This window comes from Lepidochelys olivacea (genome assembly GCF_965140295.1).
Source record: "Lepidochelys olivacea isolate rLepOli2 genome assembly, chromosome: 11".
Lineage (NCBI taxonomy): Eukaryota > Metazoa > Chordata > Testudines > Cheloniidae > Lepidochelys > Lepidochelys olivacea.
In genome coordinates, this window is record NC_140421.1 from 73,291,738 (window position 1) to 73,309,915 (window position 18,178).

The 18,178-nt window shown below is 47.4% G+C and overlaps 1 protein-coding gene across 1 annotated transcript in view; it reads right to left on the reverse strand.

Annotated features, from left to right (window-relative positions):
* Positions 1-17,283, reverse strand: part of LOC311528032 (aryl hydrocarbon receptor-like) — a 131,014-nt gene extending 113,731 nt beyond the window's left edge. The window contains exons 1-2 of the mRNA XM_084642629.1: positions 16,774-17,283; positions 15,003-15,190 (exon numbers count right to left, since the gene is read on the reverse strand). Of these exons, the coding sequence (XP_084498755.1) occupies positions 15,003-15,190; positions 16,774-16,814 (229 nt within the window). The 5' untranslated portion in view covers positions 16,815-17,283. The remainder of the gene's footprint in view (positions 1-15,002; positions 15,191-16,773) is intronic.
* Positions 17,284-18,178: the final 895 nt, after the last annotated feature.

Genomic DNA, 18,178 nt, shown 5'->3' on the forward strand with positions numbered 1-18,178 from the left:
TCCTTGATGCAAACCTGCCCCCTTTGTTGATTTTAATTCTCTGTAAGCCAACCACCCTCCCCACTTCGATCACAGCTGGCAAAGGAAATAAAGTCACTATTGTTTTGAAACCATGCATTCTTTCTTTATTAATTGAAAAAAAAGTGAGATAACTGACAAGGTAGCCCAGGTGCGGTGGGGGAGTAGGGGAGGAGGGAAGGATGAGGCCACATTGCTTATTGTAGCCACTCTACAAATCAAAACTATTTGAATGACAACCTTCTGTTGCTTAGGCCATCCTCTGGAGTGGAGTGCCTGAGTGCCTGGAGCCTCCCCCCAGCATTCTTGGGCATCTGGGTGAGGAGGAACTTGGGGAGGAGAGCAGGCTGTTATACAGTGGATGCAGCGGCAGTCTGTGCTCTTGTTGCCTTTCCTGCCGCTCCACCAGACTCCTGAGCATGTCCGTTTGCTCCCCTATTAGCCTCAGCATCGCCTCCTGCCTCTTCTCATTGCACTCACTTAATGCTTTCCTGGCCTCTGTCACTGAATGCCTCCATGAATTAAGCTGTGCCCTATCAGTGTGGGAGGACTGCTTGAGCTCAGAAAACATGTCATCGCGAGTGCGTTTTTTTCACCTTCTAATCTGTGATAACCTCTGGGACAGAGATGATAGGGGGAGCGTAGAAACATTTGCACTTGCGGGGGGGATAAAAAGGGAGAGTAGAATTTAAGATAGATTTCTGAGAACAAAAGGGAGACTCTTTCACAGTGAATCAAGCAATTCACAGCAGACAGCACATGTGCTTTAGGTACAAGTTCACATTTTGCCTTTTATATTGAGCACCTGCCAGTATGGTACGTGGGGTTGGCTTCTTCCGCTTTCATAACATGTGGGAATGGTTTCAAACTGCAGTGCCCTCCTTTCCCATAGCAAGCAATGCTGGTTGGGTTTGCCAACCGGCATTTAAAAGGAGGAGCTGCGATTTTCGGGTGGATGTGCAGCACAACTCTCCCCGCACCCCACTGCATGGCTATTCTCTGGGATGATCCCTTCACCCCTCCCCCCACCACGTGGCTATTCTCAGGGATGATCCCTTTTAGCCAAGCGCAAACAGCCCAGCATGAACGGGGTCCTTTTACTGTTCTCTTAAAAAAATCCCCTATTTCAACCAGGTAACCATGAATGATATCACTCTCCTGAGGATAACACAGAAAGATATAGACCGAATGTTGCTTGAATGTAACCAAAACCCAGGACCATTTGATGCCATGCTTTGTGCTGCAATGATTCCAGACTACTTGCTACTGGCTTGGCATGGTAAAGTGTCCTACCGTGGAGGACGAAATAATGCAGCCCTCCCCAGAAACCTTCTGCAAAGACTTTCAGACTACCTTCAGGAGAGCTTCATGGAGAAGTCCCTGGAGGATTCCCACTCCCTCCCCAAACACGTTAACAGACTTTTTCAGTAGCTGTACTGGCCGCAAATGCATCCTGATTCTTCAGGGAAAATCAAACATTAAACACAATTGCTTTTAAACCCTGTAGTGTAGTTACAAATGTGCACTCACCAGAGGTGCCTTCTCCGGCTTCAAGGTCCGGGAACCTGCCTTGGGAGGATATTGGCTTCAGGGTGATGAAAAGGTCCTGGCTGCCCGGGAGAACGGATTCTCCGCTTGCCTGCTGTGCATTCTCCTCCTCCTCTTCCTCATCCACAAAATCCTCATCTCTGTTGCGTGAGACTCCCCTCTTGCAGGTGTCCATGGACAGTGGTGGGGTAGTGGTAGGGTCCCTCCCTAGAATGCCATGCAGCTGATCATAGAAGTGGCATGTATGGCACGCTGACCCGGAGCAACTGTTTGCCTCCTTTGTCTTTTGGTAGGCTTGCCTGAGCTCCTTAACTTTCACACAGCACTGTAATTGTAGTAATAGTAATTCTCTGACCTGACAGTACAAGAAAATCTCATCCTAACTGGGACTAATGTTATTGGAGCAGACTGATGGCTGCGATGGAAAGCCCACGTCACTGCTCTAATGATGGCTTCTCCCAGACAAGGTTTTCCAAAAATGTCCAACATCATAAAGAGCACATAACTTCTGTGCTAACCTCTCCATCAAGTCCTGCTTATTACAGGATTTTAGGTTCCAGGAGAAAGCCGTGAATGTAGCAGCCTTCTGTGGTACATGTTAGCGAAGTGAAAGGCATATTACACATCTGCTTTTCAGCTGTAGGAGGTGACTTAGGGCTTGTCTCTATGGAGGGTTAGTGCACAGCAACCTGGGGAGCAAATCTACTATATTCTACCCTGACATGCACTAATTGGCCCTGTGGACTCTGCTGCCACGCACTAAAAGTTCTGTAGTAAGTCAAAGTGTACTAGGCAACAGTTAGTGCACAGTAGCAAGGTCCACACAGCCAATTAACGTGCGGCAGGCTAGCACACTGTAGATTAACAACCCTGCTTGCTGCTCACTAACTCTCCATATAGACGAGCCCTTAGGCTCTGCCATACCAGCAGCACAATCCCAACTCCCAGCCCTTCGATTTCGGACAAACAGTTCCAATTTACCAGTTGCGTACTTTGAAGTTAGGATATGCCAGGCTTAAATTTGCCTGTGCAACCTTAGTTCGACTCCCTTTTGCATGTACATTATGATACAGTCTTTAATTCCATGATCACATACTATCTTTTCACAGGACCCCTGCCTCATTCAGTGCACAGGATGCTCACTGAATGAGAGGTGATTGAATGTTTTGTTTTATCCCCATTAGCCAATGTTCGGCCTCAGGCCTTATTTCCTTCATGCTATTCAAACCCTACTCTGAAGACAAAATTATTAATTTCTCAGGGACTTTCTATGGTGTGCATCACTATAGAATCTGAGTACTTCACAAACAGTAATTTAATTAATTTTCCCAACACCTCTGTGAGATGGGGGAGGGACTTATCCCCATTTTGAAGATGGAAACTGAGGTACAAAGCGATGAAAGTCCAAAGTATCCACTAATTTTGGGTGCCAAATTTGAGACACCAATTTTCCAGGGCATCAGTCAACTGTCTTAACCCCAAGACCATCCTTGCTCTTCCTGCTAGCCTCTGCCTCATTCATTACATACCTTCCAACCTCAGCAACAAATGAGGCACAGATTATGAATTAATTATGTGCATTATCATAGCACCTAGGAGTCCTAGTCATGGACATGGACCCCACTGTGCTAGGCATTGCCCCCCCCCCAAATTTATCATTTAAGTATTAAACAAGAGACAATAGTTGCATACAGACAGACAGGAAACAATGAGACAATATTGGTCAGGATGCCAGGCAGTGTTCTCAGCACACCAGCAGCCTGACTGCTGTCAAAGTTTTTGTAGACATGAGGGCAGAATAGAGTTTTGAGGAACCTACAGACAACAGTCTCCTTCATTACACACCCTGATTCATCCCCTGAGCAGAACCATCCTGTGCACTGAATGAGGCAGGGGTCCTGTGAAAAAAATAGTATGGAATTCAAGACTGCACTATAACAGATACAGGGGGACAAATTAAAGTTGCAGAGGCAAACTTAATCCTGACATTTCCTGACTTTTGAGTGCATTGATATTCCATCACATTGACACCCACATGGGTCCTGCCACATGGATCTCTGCCACTTGAGCTGATGAAGTACCAGACCTGATCGCAGTGGTAGGCTGTCATCTCCTCTGTGGATCAGCACTAGAGGGGGAGGAGACGCTTTGCCAGTGGTTTCAGAGATATTTCCCAACAGCAGAGGAATGGTGAAACTCAGGGATCTTGTGTTCCATTTCAGGCTCTGTAGAGGTATGTGCTCCAGTGGACTCTTCTGCCCACTTCCCCCATGCTTACCCTGTCCATTCCATCCTTAAGTCTCTTACGGAGCTTTGGAATCTTTTATCACCCTCCACCAGCTAAAAGTTGTTCTGATTTCTAGCCTGTTTCCCCCCCTCCCTATTTGCAGCATTAGGCTATTGCTCCCTGTTTTGCAATTAAAAGACATTTAAAATAAGCACGGTCTTTTATTTCCTTTACTAGTGGCTTTTTCATGGGAAGTGGAGATGCATGCGTCACCTTGGAATCTGGCTCTCCATAACTCTTGTCTAGCTTATTGGGAACAGCCTTACAGAAAGGCTGAGCCCTCGCCAAACAAAAGCTAAAATAAATTTTAGTTTTTTGTTTTTAAATACTCTTTTATGAGTGGTGATAATAGTCAATGGCTTCCCACAAATTGCAAGCAGCAAGCCCCAGAGCTCTTGAAACTAGTGAGGCCCTGTTGAAAATGAAAGCCCTGTATAATGCTGAATGGGTTTGTTTTTTAAAGGAAAAAGGAAATATCTATTTCTGTTGCATGGAAATAAAGTTGAATTTGTTCACCAATGGAAGCAGCTGCTATCTGTAACAAGCCATGATGCATAGTTATCAGCTGACATAGGGAGGGTCAGGGAGGCCAGGCAGGGTCTGCGGGTGGCCGGCCAAAGCAGGAAAGGCCCTGGGCAGGAAGGCCAGGGAGTAGGGTGAATTAGAGACTGCTGGGAATAAGCAAGCTCCAGTAGAAAGCCCTGGGAGGTGGGGTGTCATAAATATAAAGGGAAGGGTAAACCCCATAAAAATCCCTCCTGGCCAGAGGGAAAATCCTCTCACCTGTAAAGGGTTAAGAAGCTAAAAGTAACCACGCTGGCACCTGACCAAAATGACCAATGAGGAGACAAGATACTTTCAAAAGCTGGGAGGAGGGAGAGAAACAAAGGGTCTGTGTCTGTCTGTATAATGCTTTTGCCAGGGACAGAACAGGAATGGAGTCTTAGAACTTTTAGTAAGTAATCTAGCTAGGTATGTGTTAGATTATGATTTCTTTAAATGGCTGAGAAAAGAACTGTGCTGAACAGAATGACTATCCCTGTCTGTGTGTCTTTTTTGTAACTTAAGGTTTTGCCTAGAGGGATTCTCTATGTTTTGAATCTAATTACCCTGTAAGGTATCTACCATCCTGATTTTACAGAGGTGATTCCTTTACTTCTATTAAAAATCTTCTTGTAAGAAAACTGAATGCTTTTTCATTGTTCTAAGATCCAAGGGTTTGGGTCTATGGTCACCTATGCAAATTGGTGAGGATTTTTACCAAACCTTCCCCAGGAAGTGGGGTGCAAGGGTTGGGAGGATATTGGGGGGAAAGACGTGTCCAAACTACGTTTCCCAGTAAACCCAGTTAAAGTTTGGTGGTGGCAGTAGAAATTCCAAGGGCAAAGGGTAAAATTAATTTGTACCTTGGGGAAGTTTTAACCTAAGCTGGTAAAAGTAAGTTTAGGAGGTTTTCATGCAGGTCCCCACATCTGTACCCTAGAGTTCAGAGTGGGGGAGGAACCTTGACATGGGGTTTCCCTACTGAGACTGCAGGCAGGAAAGGCCTGGGAGTGAACCAGCAAGAGGGTAAAACCAATGGACTGTGTTTGGGACTTGGAGTATTATTTTCGTGAATAAACTTGGCCCCTGAGAAGGGATTGGGGATGGACAAGAAAAGCCTGGGTGGCATTTGTTTAAGAAGCCCTTTGAGGGAGAAAATCACTGCAGAGGCACCCTGGCCATGAGGGGGTGCCCAGGATGCAGCTGACCTCCCCCACACACACTTCAGTACTTTTCTAAAGAGACTGCTCCAGATCTAATCCCGGTTCATCCACTCATTTCACAGCCAGAGCTTTGCACCTGGAGAGCAAAACTTTGGAGGGGAAATGTACATGGATGCTGTCCCTATTGCTTTGGGTGTTGTGGGGTGGGAGGCCTACACCCATCTGATTTTCATCTGGACAGTCCAGGTGTCAGCTTGTGTGTCTGGATGCCATTTGACAAGCCCTGATGTCTTTTTTTTTTCTTCATCTAGGGGAAGACCTGGAGAAGGAGGCGGGGCCTCAAGGGGAGAGGTGGAGCTGGGGGCGGAGCCATTACCATGTTACCAGCCATTAGAAACATAGCAACCCTATTACGTGACCATCTGAAACTGACTGTTTCGGTGGCAGTGCATGACAGTGTTACGTATACCAATCCAGGTGATCTCCAAGTAGTCAGAGAGGGTACTGAGATTATGTATGTGATCCTCAAAGACCTATGTATTTCATGGCTTCAACACGATCCTCAGACAAATGCTGAATATTGTATTGTTGGTGAACTTCAGGCTTGCGCAGAGTTGGAAAAGAGAGTGAAAGATGAACAACAACTAGTCCAAGGTCTGTGTATGCTGGTGCTTCTCTGCTGCCAAAGACCCGGTGAGATTTCACTATGCAGCAATTTCTGATAAGGATGTGATCAGTTTCTTCCATGGCACGTCCACTAGTCGAGATCCAGGTCCAGCAATGGTTATTGTGGCACCTAAAACCAGGCGCCCATAACAGACAAGCCCTCAGTGGCACACAAGTTCAGAAGCCGAGTGGTGCTGGCGTTTGGAAACCCATCACAGTTTCATACCCAGTTTGATTGCAGAATTGAAATCTCCAAGCACTAGCAGTGTGTCATGTGGTAGAATAGAATGGATTTTTGCTGCTAGCTGGTGGCCAACAGCCCAGTAACGCAATGTATAATGAAGAGATAGTTATGGTGTCTTTTTCTGCAGCTGATACATCTTATGTTGGCACGAAGGCCACAAATGACAAGATGGCATTGAAGCCGAGCACAAAATAAGTGTAGAGAAATGGGGTTCCATATGGTTAAAGTCTGTTCTAGAGGCTGTCTCATGACAAGTGCCACACCTCAAGTATGGTGTGGACCACCGAAGTGGAGGAAGGTTGCTCCTTCCGTAGCAACTTGATCGCTTTGTGGCAGGCAAGCCTCCTCAATGCCAGCGATTACCATCTTGTAGCAAGTGAGTTCTTTGACAAGAGCTGTCTTGCAGCCAGTGCTGTTCAGTATAAACACATTCCATGTGGCGAGACAGAACATGACTAAGGTCTGGTCTGGACTTCCAGGAAGTTGGGGTTATCAGGGATGTGCTTTCTCTGAGAGTGGTTTAGGCCACACCTGTCCTGATCATGCGGAACATGCCCATCCTCCAGGAATTGGCAGTAGCAGGGGTGCTAACCCTGGTGCTGTTGTCATGGTGCTTCATTTCACTTTTCTTCCTTGGGATTGGGGAGGTGCAGAGGGTATCTTGTTTTTGGGGTGACCACACACACCATCCCCTTCCCCAGGAATTCTTCTGACAGACGCCATTGGTTCTGTAGGGCCTGGATAGCCTTTTCAAAGATCTCTCTGTTCTCCTCCCTGTGTGGTCCACACATCCACCATCGTAGCTTGTCCACATTCACTGCCGTTGGGGAACTTGGCCCACATCCACTGGATCCATGGTTGGCCATCACTCCTTACTCTGAGCAGGGACCCTTATCGGGTGCTATCAGTGGGGGCCAGTCAGATCCAAAGCTCACGTAGGCAGAGACGACCACATCCTGAAGCAGAGCAGCTTATGCTACTAACCACTACCCTTGCTGTATAGAACCTCCTTAAATGTGCAGAAGGAGTTTTGCTACACACTATTGATTTCAATGGGAATAGGGTTAGATCCAAAGTCAAAAACTAGCATCCACAGTCTTCAGCCAAGATCAGACATTGAACGGACCCAAATTCAAGAGCACAAGAAAAACACAAGGGTAGGGAGCGTAATGTCACATTATCTCTTTTAATATAAATAACATTACTTGTAAGAGTCAGTATTTCTAGTGTACATAATCTAGACTAATAATAAAAGTAGGTAATACTGGGTTTGTATGGGTCAGTGTACACTTTAGGGGTAAGCGAAGAGAAGCTTAATGCTTGTGAAAGTAAAAATATGGAAACTAGAAATGTTTCTCTGCAGAAGGCATTCTCAGTATGATCTTTAGGAAGAGGGTATAAAACCAGAGTACAAGAATCTTCACAAACAAACCACACTGCAGTTGAGCTGAATCTGACCAGAGATAATGAATAATGCTGGAAAATTCTTTAAATATGGGTTCTTTAAGTTGCTCAGAAGTACTTGCTGCAGCAATGTCCAAAGCTAACTATTTAATACTAAACATTTTAAAGGCTGCAGGACTAATTAAGAAACACATCTCTAGGTTTGTGGTAGCACTTTCATCTATAAGGATTTTTGTTTCCTTAATGCTGATTTAATCTGACTGAGCCAGTCACATAACCAAGGATGCTTCCTCAAACTAAGCTGTTGTCTTTATGGAGGGAGGTATACTTCTAAAACCCTAGGTGCTCTTCAAGAAGAGTACACTATTTTATGCTTAGCATTTTGAATGCTGGTAGCTAAAAAACAAATTAAATTCCAGTACAGGGGAGACACAAGAATATATTAGGAACCTTAAACAAGGCATTTTACGGTTTCCTTTGATGCAAACATAGAGAGGCCAATATGCCCAAATGCACCAAGAACGTAAAAACTGGGATCCAGAAATGTAAAATGAACAAATAGTTATGCAAGTTTCTGGGTGTCTATAATCCATGAAGTGCACACTCTCCCCATGACATGGACTGTTGTCTTCTTCTTCCAAATTCAATTTCTGCAGTATCTTGGCAGAATTTCGTTTGAAATTCTTAGACAAGGAGTCTCTAAGCATTGTAACTTAGGTTTTGATTCTTTGTGACAAGACCAGCCATTTTAAGGCTAAAGGTTTAAAGAGTGGCTCCCATGCCTCCATTTTATAATTTCTTTAAGCTGAGATTTTTAAATTATTAATGCTTCAAGAGAATGCAATGCCTGCATCGCACCATTGATTTTCAGCAGACATCATCAGTTCACTGTCAAAACAAGCCATTTTTCTGCAATATGAAAACCTTTACAAACAAACACAACCCAAACCAAGTTATATTTCTCTAAATCTGTTGCCATTGTTTCAGAGAGTCAGAAGATTATAATAGAGGTGGAAAACCTCTGAAGATCTGAATTTTGCCTACAATGCTGCTGCTAAAAATGTTGCATTTGATATGTTCAGTACAGTGAGGGCTCACATATAGGAACTATTTAATAGTGAAAAGTCGAAGTTAAAAATAAATTAGAAATAGTTATCAACTCAGTGTCAACTGATTTGGCACTGCAGAGTAAAATAACTGCTTTCTAATAACATTAGCTTTCCATTTCACCAGCCTTCCCATTCTTATAAGCACTGTATCATGTTTAAAGCAGCTTTTTAACAGAGAAAAACTAAATGGAATTCAAATAAAACTTCTTGCAAATGTTTCTATAGTAAGTCAAACGAGTATCGTTTTCAAACTGATGCTGTTTGTATAGAAGAAGTCTAAGCAAATTCTAAATATAAAAACAGCCATACTGGGTCAGACCTATGGTCCATCTAGTCTTCTGACAGTAGCCTGTGTTACATGCTTCAGAGGGAAAAAAACAAAACAGGGCAATTATAAAGTGATCCATCCCCTGTTATCCAGTCCCAGCATCTGGCAGTCAGAGTTTGAGGGACAAGAATGGAATATATTAACTAAGAATGTTATATTACAATGGCATGATAGATGAATTCTTTAACATATTTTAAAATATCTTTAATTAGATGTACCAATATCAAACGAGTACTCTTTGTAAGCAGAACAGGTAAGAGTACTTCCCTTTCATCTGACGATAGAGAAAAAAATAAGTCACTTTGAAACTATCAAATCTAATCTGTGCTAGATAACACTTTACTTGTCCACAAAGGTGTCTGCCACAGACATAGCCTCTCACCCATAAACCTAAACTTCAATATTCTGGAACCCTGTGACAGGATGAACTCACCCCACACTGGATGGGGAAGGGTTAACTCCTCATTGTGGGCTGACGAAGCCATGTTCCCATGTCACTAGTATGCATGTTCCAGATGCAGCACTAGTATAAAAGGGAGCAGCCTAGCTCAGTCTGGGCTGACCACTGGGGAGGAAGGACGCTCCTTGCTGGCTCCAGCCCGGGAGCAGCAGGAACCCCTGATTGTGGAAGCCAGAGCCATGGAGACCCTGCCCAACGCCCAGGTGCATGCAGACGTCCGAAAGGGATCAGAGTCACCGGGAAATGCACACGCTGAAAAACCTGGAGACCTTGACGATGCCTCAACTGTAGCTCCAAAAGATATGGTAGGAAGTGGCCCAGGGGGGACTAGCTATAGTCCTGTGGCTATAAGTTGGCGTGTTTCAGCTGGAGCCCCAATGACTCAGTGGTGGAACACTCTGCCACTGTTAGGGCTCTGGACTGGGACCCGGTGGAGCAGGGTCAGCCCAGGTCCCCCTACCCTAGCTCCGCCAGATGGCAACCTACCAACTCTCGCCAGTAATCCTTACTGCCCTGTGACTCAGGGTGAACCCCCTTGACTCTGGCTGCTAGGCTGGGTTTCCCTGCATACCAGGGTAACTCTACTGGCTCTGGCCATTAGGCCCAACTGCCCTGTGTACATGGGTAACTCTATTCATAGAATCATAGAATATCAAGGTTGGAAGGACCTCAGGAGGTCATCTAGTAACCCCCTGCTCAAAAGCAGGACCAATCCCCAATTTTTGCCCCAGATCCCTAAATGGCCCCCTCAAGGATTGAACTCCCAACCCTGGGTTTAGCAGGCCACTGAGCTATCCCTCCCCCTATTGGCTCTGGCCATTAGGCCCCACTGCCCTGAGAAGCCAGGTAACTGTATTGACTCCAGACACTAGGCCCTACTGCCCTGTAAATCATGGGTACTTTATTGACCCCAGCCACTAAGTCTCACTGCCCTGCAAACCAGGGTTACCCTGTTGATTTTAGTCCTTAGGTCTTACCACCTCAAGGTAAAGGACAGCTGGAGGGATGGGAGGGAACTCTCCCTGCTCTGGATGGGGACACCCACCCCATTGCACGTGGTGGAGAATGCAGGCAGTGATGAGGGCCTGCTGAGAGGCCTGTGTTGAGAAGCCCAGGAAGAGGGAAGACACCATTTCCACCATGGATACTTGTACCTCTCCACTTGGGGAATATTAGGCCTTGAGATGGAGTCAAAGAAAGTATTGAAATGGCTCTTGGAGAGCCAACAACAAAAAGCACACAAATAGCAACAGGTACAGCTGCCAATCAACAACCACAAATGATGTGGAGACTAGCCCCCCATCATCAAGCCCAGCAGGAGAGTCTTGTGCAGCAGATGGCGGCTTTACTGCAGCCAGGGGGCACTCCGACCACCATACTAGCAGAATCCAACCCTGGCTCCATGCCATCTGGACTCCTGCTGTAGCTTACCAAGATGGGACCTGGGGATGACCCTGAAGTGTTCCTAGTGACTTTGAGTGGGTGCCCACCACCACACATTGGCTCCCAGGGCACTGGGCCACCCACACTGGGCCTGCCCCGTCAGTTTATCGCAATCTTGACCACTTGGACGCACTAGATGATGATAAGGTGAAGGCAGCAATCCCAACCAAACTGGCATCAGACATGAAACATAGCGACAGTGTTTCTGTCGAGAGTGTTATCCTTCTGGGGCCAGACCAAGAGCAGTGGGCCAACGCCTCAGAGGTATCGCCTGGCGGTGGTTGGAACCTGACAAGTGGTCTGGGGCCCAGGTAGCAGAAACCATAGTCCTGTTGCACTTCACCCAGATCCCTGCAGGGGCAAGGAATGGGTGCGACAACACCAGTCTGTAACGCGTATGGATGCTGTAGGGCTGATGGAAGATTACTTGGCAGCAGAAGTGGGGAACCACGATACTGAAAGCCTGAAGTGTCAGTGGTACGAGATAAACTGGCTGGAACAAGCCCAGAGGATACTGACGCCCATCCAGAACCCCCACCAATCACTCAGACTTGACACAGAGGCTGATAGCTACTTGAGTCCTGCCCTGGCAGGGTGAAGTCCTCCAGGCAGGGACTGGCATGGTGAAAGTGGACCTGAGACCGTTGTTATGAGTGTGGACAAGAGGCATTTTCTGAAGGGATTGCCCCTATATAGATTATAACGGCAGATAGGGATGGGTAATTAGCCCACGGGCCCAGAAGAAGGCCCCAGGGAAGCTCGGGTTTCCCGTGCATGTAAATGGAACACCCATGGTGGCTCTGATTGACTCCGGATGTAGTCAGACCCTGTTCTGAAGGGAGCTGGTCCCAGCCTCTAAACCAAACTGGTCCCAAATACACTTACACCTGGCTGTTAGGCTGGGCTGCCCTGCAAACCAGGGTTACCCCATAAATTTCAGTCCTTTGGTCTTACCACCTCAAGGTAAAGGACAGCTGGAGGGTCAGGGTGAACTCACCCTGCATTGGATGGGGACACCCACCCCATCACAAACCCTCAAACAAAACCAATGCAATTTTTAAAGAGCCCTGCAATTCCAAACAATCATGTGCTTTGGTATTAAAATGCTTCTGTCAAAACATGGCAAATGAACAGCTCACACACTTCATTTTTTTCTCATTGGCATAACAATGAAAAATCTTAATATAAAATAGTATCTCAAAAATATACTGTGAGGAAAAGATAAAACACATTCTGTATGCATTTCTATTTGTCTCCATTAATAAAACACCTATGTTCTATGCCACTGAGAATCAGTTATTATGTGTATTTTAACGGCATGGGCCAACAGTGCCAAATAAAATGAAAGCAACTGAGGATATTTTAAACAAGAATGACTAAGGCTACACTTTTGTTGGCCATGAAACTTATCTTGAAGCAGTTTAGTTTAAAAGCTACAAAAACATAGTGCTAATTTAAAACAATCGATGCAGAGACAGCTAAATTATGTTCAGTATCCAGGATTAAGTTGGTCACTTAAAGAGTATAACAGGGAAAAAACCTGAAACCTTTAATCTGAAACTGTTTAAGTGCTATCGGCAGAAGTGAAAGTAAGCTGGTCTGGTCCGGCGTACCGGCAAGAGCCAGTACACTGTGCCGGACCGGCTTCCCCAGGCTGGCTCTTTAAAGGGCTCAGGGTTCCCCGCAGTGGCCAGAGCCCTGGGCTCTTTAAAGCGCCGTCTGAGCCCTGCTGTCGGAGCCCTGGGGTAGTGGCGGCAGGGCTCCAGCTGTGATTTAAAGGGCCTGAGCTCCGCTGTGGTAAATCGCCCCTGAGTCCCGGGGCTCCCAGCTGCCTCTGGGGGTGATTTAAAGGCTCCCGGGTTCCCAGTTGCAGCTGGAGCCCTGGGGCCTTTAAATCTTCAGGTCAAGGCCACACCCCCTGCTCAGGGCTCCGGAGTACCGGTAAGTCCTTTAAATTACTTTCACCTCTGGCCATCAGTAGTATCAAATGTGTGTGTAAAGGTATGTCTACACTGCAATGTAATCCCAGGTTTAGTGGGACTTGAGTTAGGGAACCCTGGGTATGAGTGTCGACACTGTATTTTAACCCTATGCTAAGACTTTTCTAACCCATGTTTGAACCTAGGACTCTGGCACCCACACTATAATGCACAGAGCCAAGTAACCATATTGCAGAGTCCCTAGTGCCCCTCAAAATATAGCTGCTCTAGCCCTAGGATGATGGTGCACTGTGGGGAAACTTTACTGCCTGCCCTGCACGTTATCAGGAAGCAGCTCACTTTGCAAAAGGCTTGATGGGTTTGCTCTCCATTGCAAACTCAGGAGGCTCTCTGACAGATCTGTGCTTGCAGATCGGTGATCAGAAGAGAATGGGTTAATGCTGCCCTGAGCTGCTGCTCTTAGCAAAGGAAGGTGGCTTCCATTTTCAAAAGAGTGGATCGCAGATTGTTGGGATAGAGAGGACTAAGGAAGCTGTCCCATAGAATTGTGGGATATTTTCAACTGACTCCCGGGACCCGAGTCAAGCGGGACTGCATCTACACTGCAAAGCAATAGGGCTCAGATGCTGGGTTCCAGCTTAACTGGGATCCTGGGTCCAAGCCTTGGGTTAGCACAATTGCAGTGTAGACGCCAGGGGAGTTATGCCTGAGCCCGGGCCTTAAACATGGGCTTATGCTGCAGTGTAGACACACCCTAAGTAAACAAATGCATCAAAAACTACACTCATTTTGATCAGGAACTCTGACTTTAACAGGCAATAAATTGACTACTAAACTAGAGACGAGGTTGGGGAGGGAATATATTTTATTGGACCAACTTCTGTTGGTGGAAGGGACAAGCTTTTGAGCTCCACAGAGCTCTTCAGGTCTGAAAAAGCACTCTGCAAAGCTTGAAAACGGGTCCCTTCCACCAACAGAAGCTGGTCAATAAGATATTACTTCCCCCACCTTGACTCTCTTATATCCTGTGGCCAACACAGCTATGACAACGCTGCTCAATTAGATGCATCCTGAGCACTGAGATCTGGTATTATTAGTCTGCTATCTAGGCTTCCTAATAGATTTGATTCCTCTCGTTCCAGTATAGTATTCTGAATGGGAACAGATTCTGCTCCTCTGAGCTCTTCGGCTCAAGAGATAAAAATTAGTACTGAAAAGTAAGAAGAGGACAAGCCCAATTTGAAGACTATTGCGGCAGGAGATGCCATTGTACTGCCAGGGAATTACCATGCTGTCCTCAGAAACAGGGAGTGCTTCTCTCGCCAAAATTCAATCAAGCTAAAACACATCTGATCCTGGAGCTAACTGATTTTAGACAAGATTCCATGTGCCATATTTCAAATAAAAGGCTAAATACAGAACAGATATAAGAGATCTGATGGAAGGGACATGCTCAGTCTTCTGGGACTTCTGCTTTCCAATGCAGGAAAATGTAGCACCAGATAAGCATGAAGTTTCAGAGGGCTTTTTACCTTCCCAGTAGCTTCCCTTAATATGAGTGTGAAGTGGCAGATCCACATTACATTGTGTTGGTGGTGAAAGTCCGTTTTAATGTCTGCAGGTGTGGGGGTGAGTGAAAGGTGCCGGCAACATACAGGAATCAGATTTTCACAATAACCATTCCCTTATGCAATGAAACAATCTTCTTCTGCCAGCATGTTAACACAAAGGGTGAGATTTCCCTGCAGTGTGTACCTTGCTGGTCCTGTTGCAGTGCTGAAGGGAAAATGGTGTATTTAATAGGAAAGGGCCCACTCCAGTCTCCCACCCTCCCACAGTTTGCTCTTACTGTTGAAGAAGTTCTTGGCCCTGAGGTAGCTGACACTGAGGCGCAGGATGGAGAGTTTATCCAGGGTAGAGATGACCTCTTCGGGGAAAGGCAACAAGCTAGCCAGCCGCTCCAGCTCCGAGTTCAGCCGATCCCTATGGCGCTTGGAGGGGTTCAACTTCACACCTTCTGGGGGTGGCGGCTTCACTCTGCCGGGGGGAGGAGCAAAGGAAGACACATCACAAACACACCTGCAGAGTTCACAGCACTCTCCAGCACACAGCAAGGGTGTGAGAAGGGACTATGACAATTGGCATTCCTGCGAGGGCTGCCAGACTGCCGACCTCCACTCTTGATTTCTTAACAGAATGGGAACTCTTACTTCAAGCCCTTATTCATTCCTGCTATTCATATGTTTCTAGCACCGTGCACCCTGATCCCCAGATGAATAACATATGGTCCCTGCCCCAAGCACTTACAATTAACCCCTTTGCATCAAAACAAGAATGAGCTGCAGTTGTTCTTCATGATCCCAGTCAAAGACCTGCCAATAGTGGGGGGGAAGGGCAGCGGGAGGGCAAGGGCCATATGTACACATGTGGGTAGAAAGCACAAACCTGAAGTTCATTGTAGCCTTCTGAAGATGTACCACATTATTTTATCAATTATAAAATAATTCGGAGTCTCACCACGAGAAAAGGCAAGGGATAACCTGAAATCCACACGCTCCAGTTACAAAAAGAACATTTGTTTTTTTTTTAAAGTCAATAAAATAACTAAGGCACCTCTTTTGATTCCAAATATCTGCCATGGTAACTTCTTTTAGGGCATGTTCACAGGATCCGATCTGGTCAATGGGACAACTTAAAAAGCCACCCTTTCCATCATTAATCTTTGGGAAGGTTATCAACTAAAAATAGGTCAGCCCTTGAAAGGACAACTATTGTTCACTAGTATCTTTTTCAAATGGAGGCTACTGATAATTTAAAGAGTTCTTTATCATAACATGCCCCATGTGAAGTCTTTGAAACCTTTATATAAAACTTCCAGACCAACTGTGGGTGATAGCTCCAGCCTATCTTGTACGGAAGATGTGACATATGGTGCAATAGCCATATGTATGCAGACCATACAACATGCAAATGTACGCAGACCATAGATCGTGCCTATGTTTTCAACAAATATCCTGCATAGGTTCTCATGAAAAGGACTTTTTTAAGGTTGGGGAGGGAGTTCATTGGCACCATTTTACCAAGGCAATTTCACCGTGCTGGCATTGCATCACAGGGCCTCATCAGGCTCAAACTCTGGCTTTTCCTCCTTGGCAAGGAACATCCACAGCTGGGAAATACACATAGAAATCTAGTTTCAACCGCTGCCCAGCGGAAATCCGTAGCAGCGGAGCTAGGGAGCGATGAAATGAACGAGGGGTTTCAAGAAAAAAAGAGAGAGAAGTCGGCTTGTGAATGCTGCAATGGGGGGAAAGTCCGCAGGAGGCAGACCGCCGGTAGCTCCGGGGCAGGCACTGGGGTGGGAGGCAGAGTCCTTTGGCAGGCGGGTTGGATTCATTCTCCCTCCAACCCAACACATGCTCTGTCAAGTTTTGGGAGCTAAAGGGGCAGAGTGCTGCCTGGAGAGCAATGCCACCTCGCCCCCACCCCGAACGTGCACCCCAGCTCCAGACACCCACCTCCCCGCCAGCCCTGTGCTGCTGCCCCCAAGGGAGAGCTCCCTGCCAGGGGGTCGAGCCAGCGAGGCAGGTTCCAGCCTCCCCCTCCGGCTCCCTACTTACGTCCTCTGCACGGGCTTCCTCCTCTTGCGCCCCGCGTACATTGTCCCTGTCTCCTCGGAGCCGCCTGCCTGCCGGCTCAGCGCAGAAGAACCGGGGGACCCCGGCCCGCCCGCACCAAGCCACTCAGGGCAGCAGCCGGCTGCGCCTGGCTCAGCGCGCTGCGCCCAGGGCGCCCAGGGGCCGTGCCAGCCGGGGGCGCATCTTCTCCGCGGCCGGCTGCTGCTGACCTCCGAGCCGCTGGCCAGGGGGCAAGGCAGCCCTAGCTCCGGGGCACCGCAGCCGCTTCTGGCCGGGCCGGGACTTTCGGGCTGCTCATCGCTGGGCAGGGCGCAGACACGGTCGCTGCCGCCGGGCTGCAAAACTCCCTCGCCAGCCAGCCGCGCTTATGCTGCTGCTCCAAGCGGCCCCGCCTGTCGCCCCCTGCAAGTGCGCTCCCAGCGGCTAGCGCACCCAGCCGCCGCCGCAGCACGTTAGGCGACCCCCAGTAGGCCAATGGGAGCAAGGAGAGAGTCGGCCGCCGGGCATCTCCTGGGAGCCGGGCTGCGCCTCCCTCTCCGCTGAGCAGGAGAGGAGGAGGAGGAGGGATGAAGGCGGGGAAGGCAGGCGGCGGCTCCGGCTCGGGCTGAGTGAAGCCTCCAGGCTTGGCTGCTGTTGGCGCAGGCGGGTCGAGGTCGGAGCAGGAACCTTGTTGCGCTGGGGCTGCGGGGGCAAGAGCAAAGTCCCAGCGCAACGAGGCTAGGAGAGGAGACTGGAGTGTTTCGCTTGCTACTGAAAGTCCCTGAAAGGGCTGGTTGCCAGCTGAGCCCCCTCCACACACACACTTGTGCCAGGCGAGAGATGGAAAAAAGGCAAGCCAGCCAACTGAAAATAATGCCCCTGGCTGAACGCTGTATTAGGACTGGATGCAAGAATGCTTTTTCATAGCCACAGGGACCACTGTGACCAGCTAGTCTGACCTGCATAGCACAGGCCACAGACCTGCCCCAACATCATTCCTCCAGCAGTCTTGATTTAACAATTGTCAGTGATGGAGAATCCACCACGACTCTTGGTAAGCTATTCCAGCAGTTACTTACTCTCACTGTTAAAAATGTACACCTTAATTCCAGTTCGAATTTGTCCTGCTTCAACTTCCAGCCCTTGGATCATGTTAGACCCCTCTCTGCTAAGTTGGAGAGCCCATTATCAAATATTTGTTCCCCACAGAGCTAGTTATAGACTGTGATTGAGTCACCCCTTCAACTTCTTTTTGTTAAACTAAATAGATTGAACTCCTTGAATTTATCACCCTAAGGCAGGTTTTCTAAGCCTTGCGGCTCTTCTCTGAATCCTCTCCGCACCAGAACTGGACCAAGTGTTCCAGCAGCCATATACAGAGGTAAAATAACCTCTCTACTCCTACTCA